The 21,221-nt window shown below is 39.9% G+C and overlaps 1 protein-coding gene and 1 long non-coding RNA gene across 4 annotated transcripts in view; one reads left to right on the top strand and one right to left on the bottom strand.

Moving 5' to 3' along the window:
• LOC139933959 (ataxin-10-like) overlaps positions 1-15,170 on the bottom strand; it is a 32,804-nt gene extending 17,634 nt beyond the window's left edge. The window contains exons 1-5 of one of the 3 annotated variants that reach the window (XM_071928203.1): positions 14,785-15,170; positions 12,852-13,040; positions 9,785-9,967; positions 5,739-5,915; positions 2,068-2,554 (exon numbers count right to left, since the gene is read on the bottom strand). In XM_071928203.1, the coding sequence (XP_071784304.1) occupies positions 2,068-2,554; positions 5,739-5,915; positions 9,785-9,967; positions 12,852-13,040; positions 14,785-14,936 (1,188 nt within the window). In that variant the 5' untranslated portion in view covers positions 14,937-15,170. Of the gene's footprint in view, positions 1-2,067; positions 2,555-5,738; positions 5,916-9,784; positions 9,968-12,851; positions 13,041-14,751 lie in introns of all 3 variants that reach the window. The other 2 variants (XM_071928205.1, XM_071928204.1) reach the window with 2 other exon arrangements.
• Positions 15,171-15,563: 393 nt separating this feature from the next.
• Positions 15,564-20,021, top strand: LOC139934004 (uncharacterized). Its single transcript, XR_011785671.1, has 3 exons — positions 15,564-16,061; positions 16,578-16,878; positions 17,219-20,021. It is a non-coding gene; the product is annotated as an uncharacterized lncRNA (long non-coding RNA).
• The last annotated feature ends 1,200 nt before the right edge of the window (positions 20,022-21,221 follow it).

The raw sequence follows: 21,221 nt of genomic DNA, 5'->3' as shown, positions 1-21,221 counted from the left end.
TACAAGAATAAATCAATTAAATGTACAATTAAGGGTATCCTTTTCACTGTAAACATGCATGACCATAAATGCACTCAACATGTGTGGAATAAGTAGCTTCTGAATAAATGATGGGTAATATCCTTGTACACATATGAAATGAATGAATATCACTTGTTTTTGTAATATATTATAAACTGCCGATTCATCTCTTAATCTGAGTTTGGTAAAAGGGGGGTCATTCTGTTCTTACTTTAAGTGCCTCAGCCAAGGTACATGTATGCAATGCCAATAGCGTTAATCATCACCTGTACATGTACATTTATATACTTGTGTTGTATTGTCAATAATTAAGACTGAAGGCTCATTACATGGCAACAAAGTGCTGAATCATATTAGTTCATATGTGAACAAGAATCGATAAAGGTCTAGACTAATAATTAATTACTTATGATTTGATTGACCTACTCATTTCCTGTAACAAGCCTTCTCTTCCGTAGAAAGGTGCCACTGTTTATAGTCCTGGTTATACACTGGCTACAGAATTACCCAACTGTATAACCTATGCTAACATTGTTAAATAGTTGAAGCCCCTGTTTTATCCTTCTACATGCAATACACACAGACCAATTAAAAAACTTCTGAAAACACACCTCTTCCCTGTTTAAGCTTTTTTCTTGTTCTCATTTTTTTCAAACAATGTGTATGTAGCTTTTCTGAATTTAGTTTTGTTGTGCATTTTCACATTTTGTAATTGGGGAATAACAGTGCGAGTACCCGGTCTTCACTGCGTGGTAATGACCGGTTGGTGGCTGGCGCTGTTAACGGACCGAGCCGGAGGCGAGGTCCATTAACAGCGCCAGCCACCAACCAAGGTCATTACCACGCAGTGAAGACCGGGTACGAACACTGTTATTCCCATTAATAAATACCTTTTTTAGCAAATTAAACGGCTAAAATTTTCCAAATTTTGTGACTTTTCTTTTGGCGGTACTTCCAGACATGTTCAGGGGCCATATTTGAGCTTTGGATGGTTCCCATCTCTTTCGTGCGTTAATCACATTAATCACATTACTGATCTTTGAGACCAGTGACTCTTTGAAATAATGATCTGTTCAGCGCCTTCACTGGGGTCAAAGGAGGCAAATGATTGGACGATAGCTGTTCCTTGTGCATTAAAACGGGCGCATGAGCTCGGCGTCAGTTTATACGCGCGCACATGTTACACGCGCGCACTCAAAATTGATACATTTTCAGCGCACATACGCGTAAGTGCGCGAAGTTGCAATGAAACTAACAGGGATATAAATAAGCGTGCGATACAGTGCAACGCGCAAGATTTACACAATGTATGCTGATTTAGTGGCCACTTATTCGCTATTTTCCAAAGCCGGTCTTTAAACCACCGTTAACACTCCCACACGTGACCGGGTTTTGACCAATCAGAGACTTGAAACCGTCCAAGGTATTTATTAATAATTGATATAGTTTTTTATGTTTTATAACATTTCTTTTTTCTGACTTTATTCATGTCTCTCACTCTTTCTCTCTTTTACTAGCTGTATTAATGTGGTTTTGCCGCCTGTGTTGTTTTCCATCTTGTGATAAGGCACTGGACACTATTGGTAATTGTCAAAGACCAGTCTTCCCACTTTGTGAATACCGAGATAGGCATAAAATAACAAACATGTGAAAAATTTGACTCAATTTGTCATCGAATTGCAAGACAATAGTGAACGAAAAACAACCTTGTTACATGAATGTGTGTGCTTCTAGATGCATAATAAAAGGCTTCAGCTGAATTAATTTATTATTTGAGTGACAAATTACCTCTTTCTCAAAAACTATGTTAGTTCAGAGGGAGCCCTTTCTCACAATGTTTTATTATCAGCTCTCTTTTGCTCGTTACCAAATAAGTTTTTACATGTATGCAAATAGTTATTTTGAGTAATAACCAATAGTGTCTAGTGCCTTTGATGTCAGTCCTAAATGATCAACTGAGCTAAAATGGTTCTCTCTATCAACAACAGAAACACAGAAATCAAAGACAATGCAAATACGACAACTACAAATGCATACTGCACATACCTTTTGTTCTTTGATATTACACCACTGCTCCTCAGAGACCAGACTGAATACAGTGTCTGCTTCATGTTCAAATACCTCAGCAAGCGACAGCATATAAGAGATTGGTATAGACGGTTGACCATGCTGCATATAGGATGGTTGGCCATGCTGCATATAGGATGGTTGGCCATGCTGCATATAGGATGGTTGGCCATGCTGCATATAGGATGGTTGGCCATGCTGCATATAGGATGGTTGACCGTGCTGCATATAGGATGGTTGACCGTGCTGCATATAGGATGGTTGGCCATGCTGCATATAGGATGGTTGGCCATGCTGCATATAGGATGGTTGGCCATGCTGCATATAGGATGGTTCGGGAGTCTCCCCATGAGTTACATACACGGCTATGATATCAAGTAAGACGACTTGACATGATGGACTCAAATGGCTAAAGACTGATGGGACGAACTCTGGTATGTATATCAGCCTCTGCAGGAGTTTCAAACTAATGGTATGGAAAAAGTGATTTACAGTTCCATTAAAGTTCAGCGTGAGCTTCAGAGCACTAGCCGGTCAACCATGCCTGTGGCTCTATACCGTAGGAAGCATTGTACTCTGTGATTAAAGGAACACGTTGCCTTGGATCGGACGAGTTGGTCAAAACAAAAGCGTTTGTAACCGTTTTTTATAAAATGCATATGGTTGGAAAGATGTTTTAAAAGTAGAATACAATGATCCACACAAGTTTGCCTCGAAATTGCGTGGTTTTCCTTCTACTGTGCGAACTAACATGGTCGGCCATTTATAGGAGTCAAAATTTTGACCCCCATAAATGGCCGACGTGTTAGTCGACGAGGTAAAAGGAAAACCACGCAATTTCGAGGCATGTTTGTGTGGATCATTGTATTCTACTTTTACAACATCTTTCTACCCATATGCATTTTATAAAAAACGGTTACAAACTCTTTTCAAAGACCAACTCGACCGATCCAAGGCAACGTGTTCCTTTAAAGACACTGGACACTATTGGTAATTGTCAAAGACCAGTCTTCTCACTTGGTGTATATCAACATATGCATAAAATAACAAACCTGTGAAAATTTTAGCTTGATTGGTCATCAGAGTTGCGCGATTACTATGAAAGAAAAAACACTCTCGTCACACGAGCTTTTAGATGCTTGATTTCAAGACCTCAAATTCTAAACTTGAGGTCTCGAACTCAAATTCGTGGAAAATTACTTCTTTCTCGAAAACTGTGTCACTTCAGAGGGAGCCGTTTCTCACAATATTTTATACTATCAACCTTTCCCAATTACTCGTTACCAAAAGGGTTTTATGCTAATAATTATTTTGAGTAATAATCAATAGTGTCCACTGCCTTAAAGCCAAAAGGGGACTTAAGCAGCCACGCCTTAAATATTATTACGCACGCAAAAGTATCAGCCAATCAGTGGACATGATGGGTGGTAGTGCTGTTGTGCGTGAAAACATTCTGGCATATCATTTTTCCTATTATCTTCATACAGGTACAAGAATGGAGATTTATTTCTGTATAACTTTATGTTTAGTATAACTTTGTTATTATTAAAGGCAGTGGACACTATTGGTATCTCACACACATTGCGTTCCCCGACGTCCCTTGTATAATATGTGAGATCACACTGTTTGTTGTTTATCAGTTCGCTGGTGTTCTGTCACTGTCCCATTCAGTGTAATGTAATTGCATTAGGTTACCATGGATCACTATCTTGGCGCCCCATTTATGTTTTTTAAAGTCACCTGAAAATAGATTTTTTTTTCTTTCAAACATAAGAGTATATGCTTATGAACAATAAAACATTTTTTTTTAGTAATTGTTTGTCACGATTTATATGTTAAAAAAAAAAAAATTGTTTGGGGGGCTGACCCTACCCCTTTTGTGACATCAATCGAGGCAGACTTTGCCTGCCATGCATAGAGTAAACACACGTGCAAAATTCATGTACATCTATGGTCCAATGCGTGAGTTTGTTCGTTTCGAAGAAAAAAATTCGGCAGTGCCGACCAGATGTATTGCTGCTTGATGCAGTAAAACAACTGAAGATGGGGTCAGGTTGCATGTGTTTCCTGCAGATCCCAAGTATGGGTGGTTGTGGGTCGCGAAAGTCAGACTGACAAGAGCAGTAGTGGTCCGGTCCGACGTCTTTTTCAGCGATGTGCAGTGAATACTTCGAGCCGTCATGCTTCGAATCCGGAATACACCACACATTTGACATGAAGAGAAAGGTTTATTCTAAAACATGACGCCATCCCAACAACTTTTCCAGAGTGGGAAGTCAAAGAAGGTACCTGAAAGACATGATGAACCTAGAGGAGCATATGCCAAACGTGAAAAATTTGGGTAAGTTTGAACTTTGAGGGCATGTTTTTAGCTTGCGATTCACCGTGCAGGGTAGTCCGAGTGGACCGTCTGCACAGCAGCCGTGGTGCGTGCAGTCTGCTCCGTGACTGTAGTTCTGTCTGTGTAGGCTTCATACCGATCAGGTACCCAGACGTAGTGTATGGGGCCAGACTACACATTTTCTCTTCAGATATCGCGCCTCGATTGACGTCTCGGGTTGGGGCATACTCTTAAATTTGTAAATAAAATAAAAACTAATTTTTTAGAACCTTAGTTAACTGTTTATTCACATTCAACTCATCAAAACATCTTGGTGACAAAAGCTTTTCTTTGTAGAAAAAATAACACTTCCAGGTGACTTTAAGCGACTTCTCAGCATCCAGACTACAAAGATGAATGTATCCGAAATTGCAAAATGGAAAAGCTAGAAAGCTTCTTGGATATAGCATAAAACCTTTGAGCAAAAAGCAATATAAACTAATGTTCAGTTTGTGCTGCCGACACATTTTTGTTGGAAACCTAGAATAAACAAATGACCTTTCTCCACCAGGTAATGAAGTGAACTGCTTAAAAGTTTGTGCATGAAGACAGGACACTTCATGGTTTGTGCATGCGTGATCGTTGTGCGATCACCAAGGACCTTGGTAATCACAGTGTGTCGTTTCACACAAGTGATCTCGGCAATTCTAAGAGGGATGTGATTTCTGAAGGTCTTGATCCCGGCTGTTTATTACGCAGGTCCCTGATGATTTCATCACACGGATTCATTTCACATGATGCAAATTTGCGATTTTATAACGGGAATGTGATTTCATTCCAACAACCATGTTTTAGAAAGCTTGCGTGAAACTGGCTAAAGACACTCCTGGGCTATACTGTCGGTCAATGAATACTGCACGTAGTAATCATGTGATCACAGCGGACAAGTATGAATGAATATGAGTTAAGATGAATATGAATATGAGCCACACTCGGTTACCTAACAATGGCAGTTGTTCCATCGCCTGTCAACGCACCCCTGAATCATGGCGATAATTAGCAATGAACACCAATGCACCTCAACCATAAACCATGTTTGAAAACGTCGACAACGCATTGCAACACAACACAATGCGATGACTTATTTTGATAAAACGCCATGCAGACTGCTATGTCAGTAGTCGTTGAAGTTCACAGTGTTACATGATCCTACATTACCTCCTCAGAGGGCTGTGCTTTGTAATACCACTTCTCGATGTATTTTAATAAAGAACAAGTAACCTGAAATGTTATTAACTTGATAACCAAGATGAGAGGTTTGAATCCTTACCTGAAATCCTGCCCTGTTTCTTTCTCACTTAGTGTCAGTATAGCTTCTATTAATTGATACCCATCATCACACGTCCAAAGCTGTTTTGTGTCTGAAACTGGAATGTCTTGAAGGCTCATCTGGATCACCATACATAGATATTGAGATGCTTTGGAGTCAGCACATTGAAACACTGAGCTAGGGTTAGAAAACAAAATAAGTTGTACAATCAGGATGTTGCCAAGTTGTTTTCTTCAACTGAAATATTACATTTACCCATTCAAAAAGCAGTTAAATAGGGGATGTCAATATTAACTTGCCTGTACTCATCCATCTATACTTGAATGAACAACTGATGGCACTTTATTTTCACCACAATGTCCAATAAAATGTCCAAGTGCTTGAAGGTAAAGTGTGCGTACAATAGACCGATCCATTGAGCTCTACCCCAATGCATGTTGACCAATCACCGATCCATTGAGCTCTACCCCAATGCATGTTGACCAATCACCGATCCATTGAGCTCTACCCCATTGCATGTTGACCAATCACCGATCCATTGAGCTCTACCCCATTGCATGTTGACCAATCACCGATCCATTGAGCTCTACCCAAATGCATGTTGACCAATCACCGATCCATTGAGCTCTACCCCATTGCATGTTGACCAATCACCGATCCATTGAGCTCTACCCCATTGCATGTTGACCAATCACCGATCCATTGAGCTCTACCCCATTGCATGTTGACCAATCACCGATCCATTGAGCTCTACCCCATTGCATGTTGACCAATCACCGATCCATTGAGCTCTACCCCATTGCATGTTGACCAATCACCGATCCATTGAGCTCTACCCCATTGCATGTTGACCAATCACCGATCCATTGAGCTCTACCCCAATGCATGTTGACCAATCACCGATCCATTGAGCTCTACCCCATTGCATGTTGACCAATCACCGATCCATTGAGCTCTACCCCATTGCATGTTGACCAATCACCGATCCATTGAGCTCTACCCCAATGCATGTTGACCAATCACCGATCCATTGAGCTCTACCCCATTGCATGTTGACCAATCACCGATCCATTGAGCTCTACCCCATTGCATGTTGACCAATCACCGATCCATTGAGCTCTACCCAAATGCATGTTGACCAATCACCGATCCATTGAGCTCTACCCCATTGCATGTTGACCAATCACCGATCCATTGAGCTCTACCCCATTGCATGTTGACCAATCACCGATCCATTGAGCTCTACCCCATTGCATGTTGACCAATCACCGATCCATTGAGCTCTACCCCATTGCATGTTGACCAATCACCGATCCATTGAGCTCTACCCCATTGCATGTTGACCAATCACCGATCCATTGAGCTCTACCCCATTGCATGTTGACCAATCACCGATCCATTGAGCTCTACCCCAATGCATGTTGACCAATCACCGATCCATTGAGCTCTACCCCATTGCATGTTGACCAATCACCGATCCATTGAGCTCTACCCCATTGCATGTTGACCAATCACCGATCCATTGAGCTCTACCCCATTGCATGTTGACCAATCACCGATCCATTGAGCTCTACCCCATTGCATGTTGACCAATCACCGATCCATTGAGCTCTACCCCCAATGCATGTTGACCAATCACCGATCCATTGAGCTCTACCCCATTGCATGTTGACCAATCACCGATCCATTGAGCTCTACCCCATTGCATGTTGACCAATCACCGATCCATTGAGCTCTACCCCCATTGCATGTTGACCAATCACCGATTCATTGAGCTCTACCCCATTGCATGTTGACCAATCACAACCCAATGCGCAACCAAAAGTCCAACAAATAAAGTCTGACATACGTGCACGTATGCTTGGAGCGCACACCAGATTTGTGAAGAATGGCAATGGAGAGGCTCACGTGTTCTTGCTCACACATGCGCCGTGGGCGGAGCCTAATGGATCGGTCTATTCAAAAGAAACACTTTCACTTATACTTCCACTACAAAAAATCAAAAGATATGTGCTTTGACCACAAAGTTTGAGACAAAGCTTGGAAAAGGGTGTTTGAATTTGCTGTAAAATGAAAAGAAAGGGGTGCATTCAAATTGGCCAGTGCAACCAGTGTAGGATGTTTAATACAGACGCTCTTCTACTAACATCATGATGACATCATAGCTCATTAATTGCAGATGCCATGAACTGAATGCAACAGCCTCGTTGTTGATATTAAATAACACACAGTGAGCAGTGTATGTAATAGGTCTGCATACATAATATATGTCCTGGTTTCCCAAACAGTAACTCCATGAAACATGACACTGCCTATAAAACAATTGAGTACTGGTTAAACAGGGATATATGCAGTCAATATCCACCATAGAGACTGACACCAGACCAGAACCGTTCAGTCCTAGAAATCTGAGACAGAGACAGACAATCTAAGACCTAGGCCAAATTTTATAGAGCTGCTAAGCACACAAATTTGCTTATAAAGCATGAAAATTCTTCCTTGATACTGTAAAAATAGGATTACCAACCAAATTTCCATTTGTTGTGTATTGCTTGTTACTGGTATTCCGCCGTTGTTTGCCTATATTGAAAATCAGGTGGGAATATAGTTGGTAATCCTGGTTTTATTGAGGCAGAAATGTCATGCTAAGCAAATTTGTGTGCTTAACAGCTCTATGAAATTGGGCCCTGATGATCACAGACCATGCCTAAAGAGACTTCATTAACGTGTAGATTACATCATCAAAACGCCAAGCAAGATACGGGTTTAGTAAATTCATTCTCATCAGCTGCTCATGATTAAAAAAAAACTGTTAATCAACTACTCGGTTAATCAACCTGCCACGACTACTACACAAATAGTGTCCCTCGGGACTGTTAACAACAGCATTATTAACTTACAAACCACAATCAGACATCAGTGACACAATCCTTCAATCCTTTCAGCTTGAATTTTACCATATTGCTCTTGCGACAAACTTCGCCACAATGCATCTTGAGAATTAAACATTCCTCGCGGCTAATGTTGTAGTCGACAATGGGAAACTTTAGACTATCTGCCAATCACCAAGAGAGGGCACTCTTCACCAGGTAACGTCAACAACTTAGGAATAGGAGAAGCATTAGTGATGGTCACTGACAGCAAATACCTGGTGTTTTTGCGCGTGTTTGATTTTGTATTTAGATTAAGCCAAACTGTATTTTGTTTTTCATAACACAATGCCAGCACAAACCAAACTGTTCTGGAACAGGACGTTTTGGACACAAGTTCCCCCAAGGATAACAAGCGGTGTGCATGAGTTTTTGGGGTTGTTTCTTCTAGGGTAATTAGCAGAAATTCCAAAATGCTGACCTACCAAAAATTGAGAAGAAATCTGAAGTTTAGTTGTATGACAATGTATCTGATTTAATTTTCAACAGGCTGAGAGACTTCTAAATATTTTTTGAGTATTTTTGAATTTTTAGCATTTACCATTGTTTGCTAAAGGAGTTGTACACCCTTACCTGGTAGGTCTACTGCCCTCTAGTGGCAGAGCTTTCAAAAAGTCTCCTATTACACGTCTATAGTCTTGACTTTTTGAGGCACAACTAGTGGAGTAATAAATTTCACTAGTCGCCCAGGCCTGTAGGTTTGATCCCAACATTGAAGCTAGATAGCTTAATTGGTATAGCATCAGAATGTTGATAATAATAATAATAAAAACAATTCTTATATAGCGCATTTCACAATAAACATATCAATTGGCTTCACATTAGTGCTCTGGTCATAGGGCCAATAACATCCCTGTTTTAATGTTTTTCAGCTCCCTTGGGAGTATACAACCTGGGCAACAGTTTATATCGCTCGAAAGGTTTTTTCATTCACAAAATCAACCTCTACCCTCGCAGGTACCCATTTATACCACTGGGTGAGAAGAAGCAATTATAGTAAAATATCTTGCTCAAGGACACAAGTAATAGAGAGTTCTAGTTATTTCTGTTTTGTTCAACCCAAAATTATCCCAGCCACTTTCCCTTGTAGCTCTATGGTTCATGCAATCAACTTACAGACACATTTGAGGGAAGATGTCTTGCCATGTGACGGACAGGAGCTCTGATTGGCCACTTAGAAGGTTACCAAGAAGCTGAATAGCACATCTTAGACACACAGCATTGTCTTCTTGTATGGGATGTGGAGCAGCTGATATGAAGATTATGAGCTGCTTTAAGAACTTGACTGCTCCTGCATTCCTGAATCATGTTCATTATAAGACAAACCGGTTACAAATGAAGTATTATATATTTGGTTTGCGATAACACCATGTGTGTATCTACTTGCCAGGTAGAGTTTGTTCTTAGAGAACTGTCTTGCTTTATTCTACTACCGCGGAGTAGATTGTTCGGGTTTTCGGGAGACTTCTTAGTTCTGAAAAGAACTGTCCTGCTTTTCAACTACTACCCGGGCGGAAGGTATAGAAATTGGCTGGGACTACTACTTAAGTTTATAGGATCGTAATTAACTGCACTAGCACAGAGTCAGTTCTTGAATTGGTCTCAACGTTTTGCCTAGCTTGCTCTGGTCATTTTCAGGAGACTGAAGAGATTAAAGCAGTTTAAAAGCAGGACAGTTCTTTTCAGAAGTGAGAAGTCTCCCGAACATCCGATATTTATCTACTCTGCGGTAGTAGAATAAAGAAAGACAGTTTTCAAACCTGTCTAAGAACAAACTCTAGATACACACATGGTGTTACCGCAAACCAAATAAGATACCTCACCATGCAATGCCTCAAATCCTATATATGAAATATTAGTGTGATTGAACATAGCATCCTGGATTTTTAAATTGAGTACTGCATAGTAGATTCTATAAAGCTGTGTTCGAATTTGATACAAATTTTGGGTAACTCATGATGCCGGGTAACATTCCGATGGGTTAATCTTCCCACAGTCCGCACTTGGATTTAATTGACCAATAGAATTACCGAGACAGTGAACTATGTACAAAAGATGCTATTTTTACACGCGTGATCTAGGCCGGTGAAAGGTCACTGGATTTTCTGTCTCGGTTAAACTGACCTGGGGGGGGGGATTTTCCCAAAAAGTGGAGACTAGTGTTATCTCGTTAGGACTAGCCATACGTTTTTAATATCTCCTAGGACTAGTCCTACCTCTTTGTGAAATCGGGCCATAGTCAATCTTCATGGGCACCTTTTGCTCGGTTAAACCACTCAATGCCCAAGCGGCGTGGTTAAGTTTCCTGTCAGGAAAGTTACCTGGGCTGTTCGCACTGGATTTGAAATGGGTAAGTTACCAACTGGCTTGGTTAGTTTACCCAAATTAAGTCCAGTGCGAACAGGGCTTCAGAAATGAGTTGCATTGCAGTGTTAGGGGTGGAAGGCGGTTAACATTGAATACAGGCATGTCCATTCATAATGCAAGATACATGTAGACACAATTAAATTGTAAACTTTTAAGATGGAGGTACTTAAACTTGCTTCAGGGATGGTAATGTTGAACTTGCAGACACATATTATTTCAAGTCATGAATTCATCATGTTTGTACACCTTTTTATTTGTTTTCTATTTCCTGGGAATGCCTCAACTAGGTAAAGGCAATAAAATCAAACTTCACCGAATGAGCTACATTTATATTACTTTTATACAGTAGCTAACAATTTAGGTGGCTGATTCATTACACAAACAGTACACTGTACATATAAAGCACAGACACTAGACACCTTTGGTAATTGTCAAAGTCCAGTCTTCACCTGTGAAAATTTGAACTCAATTGGTCGTCGAAGTTGCGAGATAATAATGAAAGAAATAACACCCTTCGTCACCTGAAGTTGTATGCTTTCAGATGGTTGATTTCGGGACCTCACAATCTAATTCTGAGGTCTCGAAATCAAATTCCAATTAGTGGATATTTTCTTGTTTCTTGAAAACTTTGATACTTCAGAGGGAGCCGTTTCTCACAATGTTTTATAGGCCTGGGCGAATTATTCGAATATCCGGTTAATGGCGAATAGGTTTTCCTATCCGTAACCGCGAATGCCTTTTTTTTCTTAACCGGATATCCGCATAGGGCGCAAATACCTCTGTACAAACCGGATAATTCTGTAATAACAACCGAGTAACCGGATATTCTTTAACTATCCGAATATCCGCGGACGTCGGGCGACAACAGATATAAATGTTTCGTCTGAATCCTTATGAAACTTCTGTTAAGACAGCATGAAACAGTATAAATTAAGTATTTAACTATGCTCACCTCCGTGAAGAGTTAAAACAATGACATTTCTGACGTAATTTGTCCAAAGATTACACAAGTTTTCCTTCACGTAGAGTCAATTACGATCAAAAGAAAAAGCAAATCGCCATCTTTAAATTAGATCTGGTCATTTTTATGAATGAACCGAGTGACACTGTCTAAAACTAATATCAATCCGCCCATAAGATCTCATTCACAAACGAACAGCGCCCTCTATTGGCAAAAAAAATATTTTTTCTTTATTTTTTTTAAATAGCGCCCTCTCGTGGCGAAAAAAATTATTCGAGTATCCGGTTAATTTCGGATAGTTGGCCAGCGGTATCCGAATAACAAAATTTCACTATTCGCCCAGCACTAATGTTTTATACTATCAACAGCCATTGCTTGTTACCAAATAAGTTTTTATGGCAACAATTATTTTGAGTGTATACCAATAGTGTCCAGTGCCTTTAAAAGCAGTGGCCACTATTGGTAATTGTCAAAGACTAGTTTCCACAGTTGGTGTATCGCAACATTTGCATAAAATAACAAACCTGTGCAAACTTGAGCTCAATCAGTCATCAAAGTTATGAGATAATAATGAAAGAAAAAACACCCTTGTCATGAAGTTGTGTGCGTTTAGATGGTTGATTTCGAGACCTCAAGTTCTAAATCTGAGGTCTTGAAATCAAATTTGTGGAAAACTACTTCTTTCTGGAAAACTATGGCACTTCAGAGGTAGCTGTTTCTCACAATGTTTTATACCATCAACCTCTCCCCATTACTCGTCACCAAGAAAGGTTTTATGCCAATAATTATTTTGAGTATTTACCATTAGTGTCCACTGCCTTTAATGTCAAGATTGACACTCCATAAATTACTCACCAAATGGTCTTCTGGTTCAGTGGAGATTGAACACAGGAGTTCCTTAAACATCTCAAACACCATGTGCATGTTAACATAAGGGACTCGTTTGTCATCATAGAATCATCAGTCACACTGGATGTGGCTTGTGTGTGGAAGCCATCCAGCAGCCTGCACAACTTCAGAAGGGCAGTTTCAGTCATTAGGGATCTAAAGGAACCAACAAATAAACAGGTTATAAATGCTCTTTCCACACAATGCCATTTTCATATAAACTTTTCTTAAGTTCAGATTTGACTCTCCCCCTTGCTCAATCAATCAATCAGGGGGAATTTATATAGCGCCAAAATCAACCAAGGTTGTTCAAAGGCGCTCAGAGACAGTTGGATGAAATTAATTTTGATACACTTGTTGGAATAGAAAACTTTGAGGAGTTTCTTAAAAATGTGAATAGTGTTAGCTTCCTTGATGTGGTTAGGGGGAGTGTTCCATTCTTTTTGTAACACCCCTATTACAGAATGGTTTAGTCCAACTCGGCCGGACTAAGCAGTTCGTCATTTCAATTGGCTGGTACCCACGGTTCAGCGCTAAGTGACCAAAAATATAAAGCGTTGAGCATATTGAGAAGTCAAAAAACGAGCGATGCGGCAGAAAAACAAGTGAGTACTGAGAAGAAAATAGCATTTTTTGAAAATTTTGTTTAATTTCACTCAACAAAAAGGCAATGCAAGCATTATGAATGTATGAGTGTGTGGGGAAAGTTTTAGTTGTATATAGTACATATAAATAGGAAACTTGAGTTATTGGTGGCAAACGATCGTGAAACTTTCATCTATCAACGCCGATTTTAAAGGAGGCCAAAAATATTAGACCCCATATATAAGGCTCACGGGGGAGCCTTCTAGTTTCTAGGTAGAACTAAATGTGAAGCACATTGACTGATAATTGCGATAACGTAACCCTCCTCCCGACGGCCACCAGGCTGGAGGGTTACGAGATTCTCTCGAGCGTCTAATGACAATCTGGTCCAACCTGGTTAATTTCGACAGCAAGTCAGTAAGTCACCAGATTTGCCCGATTTTTACCACTTTAAATAAAGTCATGACACAAATTCTTAAGGCACGAACTTAGTCCTCAATGTCTAATGAACACTCAAAACACCATTGAAAAAAATATTTGTGAAGAAAAAGGGCAAAAACTTGCCAGATCCAGGAGGGAATTCACAGGTTTATATTTTGAACCTGTCGCATCGCTTTGCAAACGTTTTATTTTTTGGTTGGACTACACCATTCTGTGAAAAGGGGTAATACAAGGCAGTGCGCGTGCGCTATCTGTACATTGCCCGCCATTCACTCATAATATGGTGCGCACGCACTGCAGCACACCCCTTTCACAGAATGGTTTAGTCCAACCAAAAGATGTTTAAGTATTGCAAAGCGATGCGACAGGTTCAAAATATAAACCTGGGAACTCGCTCTGGGGTCTGGTAAGTTTTTGTCTTTTTCTTCAAAAATATTTTTTCAATGGTGTTTTGAGTGTTCATTAGACATTGAGGATTAAGTTCGTGCTCTTAGAATTTGTGTCATGATTTTTATAAGTGGTAAAAATGGGTCAAATCTGGTGACTATCCGTCAAAATTATATGTGTTGGACCAGATTGTTATTTGCCGCTCGAAAGAATCTCGTAACCCTCCGGCCTGGCGGTTGTCGGGAGGGTTACGATATCGCAACTAGTTGACTGATTGCCTGATGTGGTTATTGGAGATTGCGCTATTATGAGAACTAGTTATGATCATTATCTGGCCCAGACAAATATTGGTGCAGTCATAACCCTTGATGTGATGGATGATCGTGTGATTAGATTAGTTAGAATTAATTAAATATCGCAACTAATTTACTCTATTTCTTAATAATTATCTTACTGACTCAACTGTCATTGACGAATGTCTGCTGACCTGTTTTCACTCAGCTTTGTCATCTCAGACATGTTTTGCAAAACATGTCTTAATTCTGTCGCTCTTTCTTCACTAATGAGACCTTGATTCAAGTCAGTTCTTTGCAGATATTCTGTTACCTCGTCGAACTTGCTGTGGTTTGAATTCTCCATGTTCTTGATTGAATGAACCACTACCTACTTCCTCGCTGTAGATTGGGTTAGTTAGTTAGATGTTCAGAGTTGGGGTTTTTTTCGCATAAAGGCTTTGAACAGAGGGTTGTAATTCGTCGTACTGGACCAACAGACCGACCATGGCCATATGCTAACATAAAGTGAAAACAAACACAGCACCACCACACTGCACCAGTCCACAACACACTAGTCTTGAAGTCAAGACGGTAATTGTTAAAGGAACACGTTGCCTTGGATCGGACGAGTTGGTCAAAACAAAAGCGTTTGTAACCGTATTTTATAAAATGCATATGGTTGGAAAGATGTTTTAAAAGTAGAATACAATGATCCACACAAGTTTGCCTCGAAATTGCGTGGTTTTCCTTCTACTGTGCGAACTAACATGGTCGGCCATTTATGGGAGTCAAAATTTTGACCCCCATAAATGGCCGACGTGTTAGTCGACAAGGTAAAAGGAAAACCACGCAATTTCGAGGCATGTTTGTGTGGATCATTGTATTCTACTTTTACAACATCTTTCTACCCATATGCATTTTTTTAAAAACGGTTACAAACGCTTTTCAAAGACCAACTCGACCGATCCAAGGCAACGTGTTCCTTTAAGCGCGGTGTGTAGTTACAGCGCGGTGTAGCTGCGGGGACGATACACACACCCTCGATCCCAGTATGTGTGTGTGAGTCAGTCGCAATTACCGTCTTGAATCACTTGTACCCAGCTTTGTACACATGCAATGGGACTTGCTACCAAAATTGGACGGAGCAGTTTGATTGGTTTAGAATCGCGAAAACATGAATATTCATAAAACATCTTGCAGAGTATGGCATCATGGAGTTTGGTCGCCGTGTGTACATTGTGTGTTTATGTACTCAGTCAATCCAAAAAGCGAACTTATACAGCATTTCTTCAGAGCATGGAGGTAGAAATAGAGTGACATGGAGCCCTGTGAAGGGTGAGACAGTATAAACTGATGGGGGTTTCCGTGGAGCTGAATGGAGGCTGATAGAAGTGATAGACAGAGGGTCAGACAGAGATGCTTTCGTAAATTTACCAGCTGGCATGACTGGTCACTGTGGTGTGGGTATGGGAAGTCGGCAATTTACCAGGTAGGTCTATTTTATCCATGTGTACTCACGAAGCTTTTAAAATTTAAGCCCAGATAGGTAATTAGATTTAGTATAGAATTAACCTAATTTCAAACTGACTTGCCCAATTAATTTAACAGTCAATATAATTTATAAATATATGACATACTAAAACTCTTTCAGCGGTTTGTTGTTGATTTGTAATTGTAGACCCTTTCTACTATTCTCTATGTATGTGGTAGACCCAGTCCCCAGTCAGCCTCTCCGGGCCGGGCAGAGGCTCTGTACGTTATTTTACCATTTTGACATTTGCATGAACTTTATTGACCCTTAAATTTAAAGAAAAAATCATACAATAATAAGTAAACAATAGTGACCATAGTAATTAAAAGTGAGAGAACTAAGACACTACTAACTTTCCATTTGCACCCAGTATGTCTTGCATGAAAGGACAAATCATTGACATTGTAACCAAGTATGTACTTCATGCATTCATAATTTTCTAATTATTCACACTAATTTTCTACCCCACACTAGGCTCGACGAGGGACTTCTACAGAGGGCACGGCCATTGCAGTAGTCAGTTCTCCTCTCATTGCTTTGATGAAAGAAGTGAAAATGCTAAGACTTGAGAGAATGGAGTTAGAGCAGTACATTGGTGACATAAAGGAGGATGCAATTGAGAGAGTTCAAGTACAACAAAGACAATTTTTGCTGGTCTCTTCTGGCCCAGAAACCCTCCTGGGGCCCTTTGGCAGAAGTCTACTGACAATACATCCTCCTCCTATGAATACCAGCCAAACCTTTTTGTTGACAAAGGTCATTGTGTAGCAAAATGGTAAGCAATTATAATTAAAGTATTTGGTTAGAAAATACACAATACATGAAAATTTAAGGTGAGAGCAATGGTGAATCCAATTATCGTCTTTCACCTAAGTCATTGTTTTCTGATAACTTCTTTGTGCAATTTGCAAGGCACAAATGTTGTTATGTACTGGAGGAACAGTAGAATATGGTCGCAAGTTTTTTTTTTTTTTATGCCACGAATGTACATGTCCAGTTTGTGTATGTGGTTACTCTTTGTCAACAGAAGTTTCAATTGGAAAGCTTTCTTCAAAATGTAGGTAACCTTACAAGAAAATACATTTTGTTTCTTTTGATTTGTTTTACCAAAACAGGGGAATGATATCTGTTGAGGTTGAAGCTTATCGGAGCTGCTATAGTCATTTGGCTGAACTACGCTCCCTTGTGTCGCGCAGTGTTGTGGGGATGGCTCTGACAGAAACAGCTTCTCCTGATATGCGGAAGACCAATGAATCATCTCTTGGGATGTCTGATGTAGGAACTTTAACTGCAGTCTCCCCAGAGCAAACCAATATTAATTACTCTGTTGTAAACACTCATTATGAGTATTAGTTGTACTAATACAAATAATTAGAATAAGGGAATAGGGTAGCGACGAGTTCTTAAACTGCCTTTTAAAACCTGCAGGGTCATGGCCGTGCAACATAGGCCCGAGCCGAAGGCAAGGGTCTTTATTGCAGGAGTTTGACCCTGCAAGAACTGCAGTTTAAAGGCCTAGTCACACTTCAGCGATAACAAAAACGATAAGGATCACGATGCGGATAGAACGCGTTCTATTGGTTGAATTGCTCCACGTAGAATACGTGCACGCTCATTCAACCAATAGAATGTGTTATCTTTACTTCGATATTGTTATCGTTCTGCTTACTGCTTCAGTGGGACTGGGCCTTAATTAAGTCACTACTCTTTTATCGCATTCATAAATGCCTTTTTTGGTAAAAGGCGTAAAAAAGTAATAAACTCTCTAAAACTTAACTGTTTTTCGAGGTCCTCGAGCTCTGTACGTGTGTTGCATTTTTATGACTGAGACATTTTTCGGATATATGCATTCGTGTGTGTTGTGTAGTAAACATTATCGTATTCATGGGCTATAATGGCGTGGCGAGATCCATCACCCGTGGGAACGAGGTTATGGGCTAGCCCGCACAAACATATCCAAAAACAACCGGTTAAAACAGCCCAAGCTGGTCATTCAGCCGTTTAAACACCCCCATGTGACGTGCTCTCCACCAATAGAAATAGCAAAACTATCTGAGGTGGTTATGAATAAACTATTAGTAAACTATTAATCACTTGTGACTAAATGAGGAGTGTTAGCCTTTTCTCAGAGGACTTCAAATACATTTTTGTACACACAAAATTACTAGCTATAGTACAAACTTATTCTCCCACACCATGCTGCTGCAAAGCTTCAAACGCCCCTATTGAATATGATATGATAAAACTGTTTGATTGCTCCACTTCCAAAATTTACTTTGAGTTCCACCCTAGCTCTTTCAAATCAAAGTCAAAATTTTCATCAGGTGAAATACTTCCTGCAAAGTACTGAAAAGTTTTGTTTATTTTTTATTTTTGAGAGAAAGTATTTTATTTGACAGAAAGTATTTTATTTGTTGACAGTATTTTTGTAATTTACTGAAGGTTTTTCCCTTATATTAATATAAATTGAAAAGTCTTTCATTTCTTATAAACACATTTGGCTTGTTACATTAAAAAAATGTATGTCCCGATTAACAAATAATGTTTTGTATTGGTTGTCATTTTACATTTGAGTGGCACACCCTTTAAATGCTAAATTTCACCTAGCATGCCTAGGAAACTAAATGTCTTCAGCCAAAGTATGTATTTAGTTGGGTAATGTTAATAAAAAATAAATGTTTACTCTGCAGTTTATGGAGAAATGTGAGTTATTTATTTTCGATTACTTTCACTCTAGAATTGTTTTGTCAAAGTGTTTGTTATACATGAGTGAATGTCTGCAAGATTAAGAAGGCTCAAAATATTGGAAAGGGAAGTCTGGAAAGGCACGTAGTGTTCGACCTGGCTTTGTGTTGAACATTGCCTGAATTTGGTCAATCGGTTGTGCTGCTTGTCCAACCTTTAAAACAAAAATCCTATGCTCAATTGCCCAGTCCATTTCACTATGTTTGAGCATATCCTAATGACAGGCAACTTTATTCTCATCATGATTAAGCCTGACGAAAATACAGACAGTGAGTAAACAGCAGAGCTTCTGTCACCAGGGGATGGGAGCTTGCACAATCTTGCGGTAAACGGGAATCAAAGTTGTGGGTCGCGAATATATGTGACTATCGAAAACATATGACCCGACGTTATGCTTTCAACCGCAAATGAAGATTGATTCGATTTGTCAACATTGAAGTAGATTCTGCAGCTAAGTAAAAGTGAGTTTCAAACTAGACAAACTCGCCACATTTTGCGAGTACTGGTGGCCATTTCACCAATATTACAACCACGCAATATTGCGATTTGTACCCATGCAACACGTGAGTTACGCAGATACGTACGTGCAGCCGGGTTGTAAACATAGACGTGGTATGATCCGTTGTTTTGTTTTATAAATTCTACATTGGCGAGCTTATTATTCTGCCATGAAAGTGGTATTGTAAGCTAGTGTAATTGTATATTCTTCCTTTATGATAATCCTTGCTATTTTCACCGGCTCATTATTTGAGAACAATGATTTATGATTGCCAATACAAAACGAGACCGACGAGGGACTGTGAACGAGTTTATTTTCTGGAGTAATCTGCAAACAACGGCAAATCACATGGAGCAAAAGGAGCTAACAGGGCGCACACTTCATTCTTTGATGGGGGATTTATTATTGAGAGTAACATTTTATGAAAATGCATTGGTCAAATTTATATTAAAAGAAGTCACAAAATTGTTTTGATGATTAAAATAAATACTATGTTTTCCAAATCGATGTTAGCAAATAGAATGTCATTAATAAAATTACAAAACAAAACTTACAGAAAAGATACATTCCTATGTTGATAATGAATTCTTCCAATTTTGCCAGACAAGCTACCATTGGCCCTCTCTATGGTATCTTTTGCATATGCATTGTATAATTTACAATAAATGAATACTCGGCTAGGAACAAGCGACTCAAGTCGTTAGAACTGCCTCGCGCTACCTACGACTGTTGCATGTGTAACATCGCACTGCGACTGTTGCATGAAAGGCAGACAAATAGGCAGCGCCTAACGACTTGTCATCAAGTCTAACAACACACGTACACACGGCTGCAGAATCCAATCATGCCTCTCAACATAAGCTTTAGTCGGGTGCCTGTAAAATTAATAATTAGTTCGCATCAAGTCGTCCGGATACCAACCTGTCAGTTTGTTGTTGACGAGGGGGGCCACTATATGAGGGCGCTACATAGGTTTGGTGTACAAAATCACGGTCACTCTTTCGCTCGGCCGCCCCAGCGGCCAGTCTATCCAGGACCGCTGGGATGGGCTAATCGCTTGCACAGATTCTTGTTCAGGAAGTACGTCAGTACAGTGCATAGAAATATGGCGCAGTGTTGAGTGTGATGCATGATGGGACTGCGCATTATTAAACCAATGTGCGTGCATGATACGTTTGCCCATCCCAGCGCCTTTGGTTAAAGCAAGGCGTTAAAGGAACACGTTGCCTTGGATCGGACGAGTTGGTCTATAAAAAGCGTTTGAAACCGTTTGTTATGAAATGCATATGGTTACTTCGAAAGAGGAGGGATTCCTCCTTTTGGGGCACGTGATTTTGGGTGATACCGGACCCTTAATTAGACAGAGCCTAGTCGGAGATTATGAATGAGCTCCGCCCTAAATTTTGGCAGTTACAGAACCATCAAGGCGCTACTTAGAAACATGGAGGAAGAAAAAGTACTCATGTACCGTACGTGTATGTACCATACATATAGTAATGTACATCATTGTACAGTAGGTATGTGTGTGTACATCCGCTGTACACGTATTATATGCACTGTGTTACGCGCGGGGGGCGTTTTTTTTTCCTAGGACGAACGTGGACAATTTACATAAATGGGCGTAGTTAACTATACATTTTCCCATGCACATGCGTACTTCGACGTAATAATAGTTGTGGAAATACACTCACGCATATTAAACATGTACACATACACCCATACACGTACACATGTTACATGTACAATGTACATGTATATTTAGTACCATGTACCATGTAAAACTGCGTATTTTGTACAACTCTACCTTTTGTCCATAAAATGAGTCGCGCTTGTTTTCATTGCCAAGTCTTGATTGCCCGATAAAATATGTTTGG

This window comes from Asterias amurensis, chromosome 2 (assembly GCF_032118995.1).
Source record: "Asterias amurensis chromosome 2, ASM3211899v1".
Classification (NCBI taxonomy): Eukaryota; Metazoa; Echinodermata; class Asteroidea; order Forcipulatida; family Asteriidae; genus Asterias; species Asterias amurensis.
The sequence above is the reverse complement of the archived record's forward strand: the minus strand, read 5'-3'. Positions and strand labels throughout refer to the sequence as shown.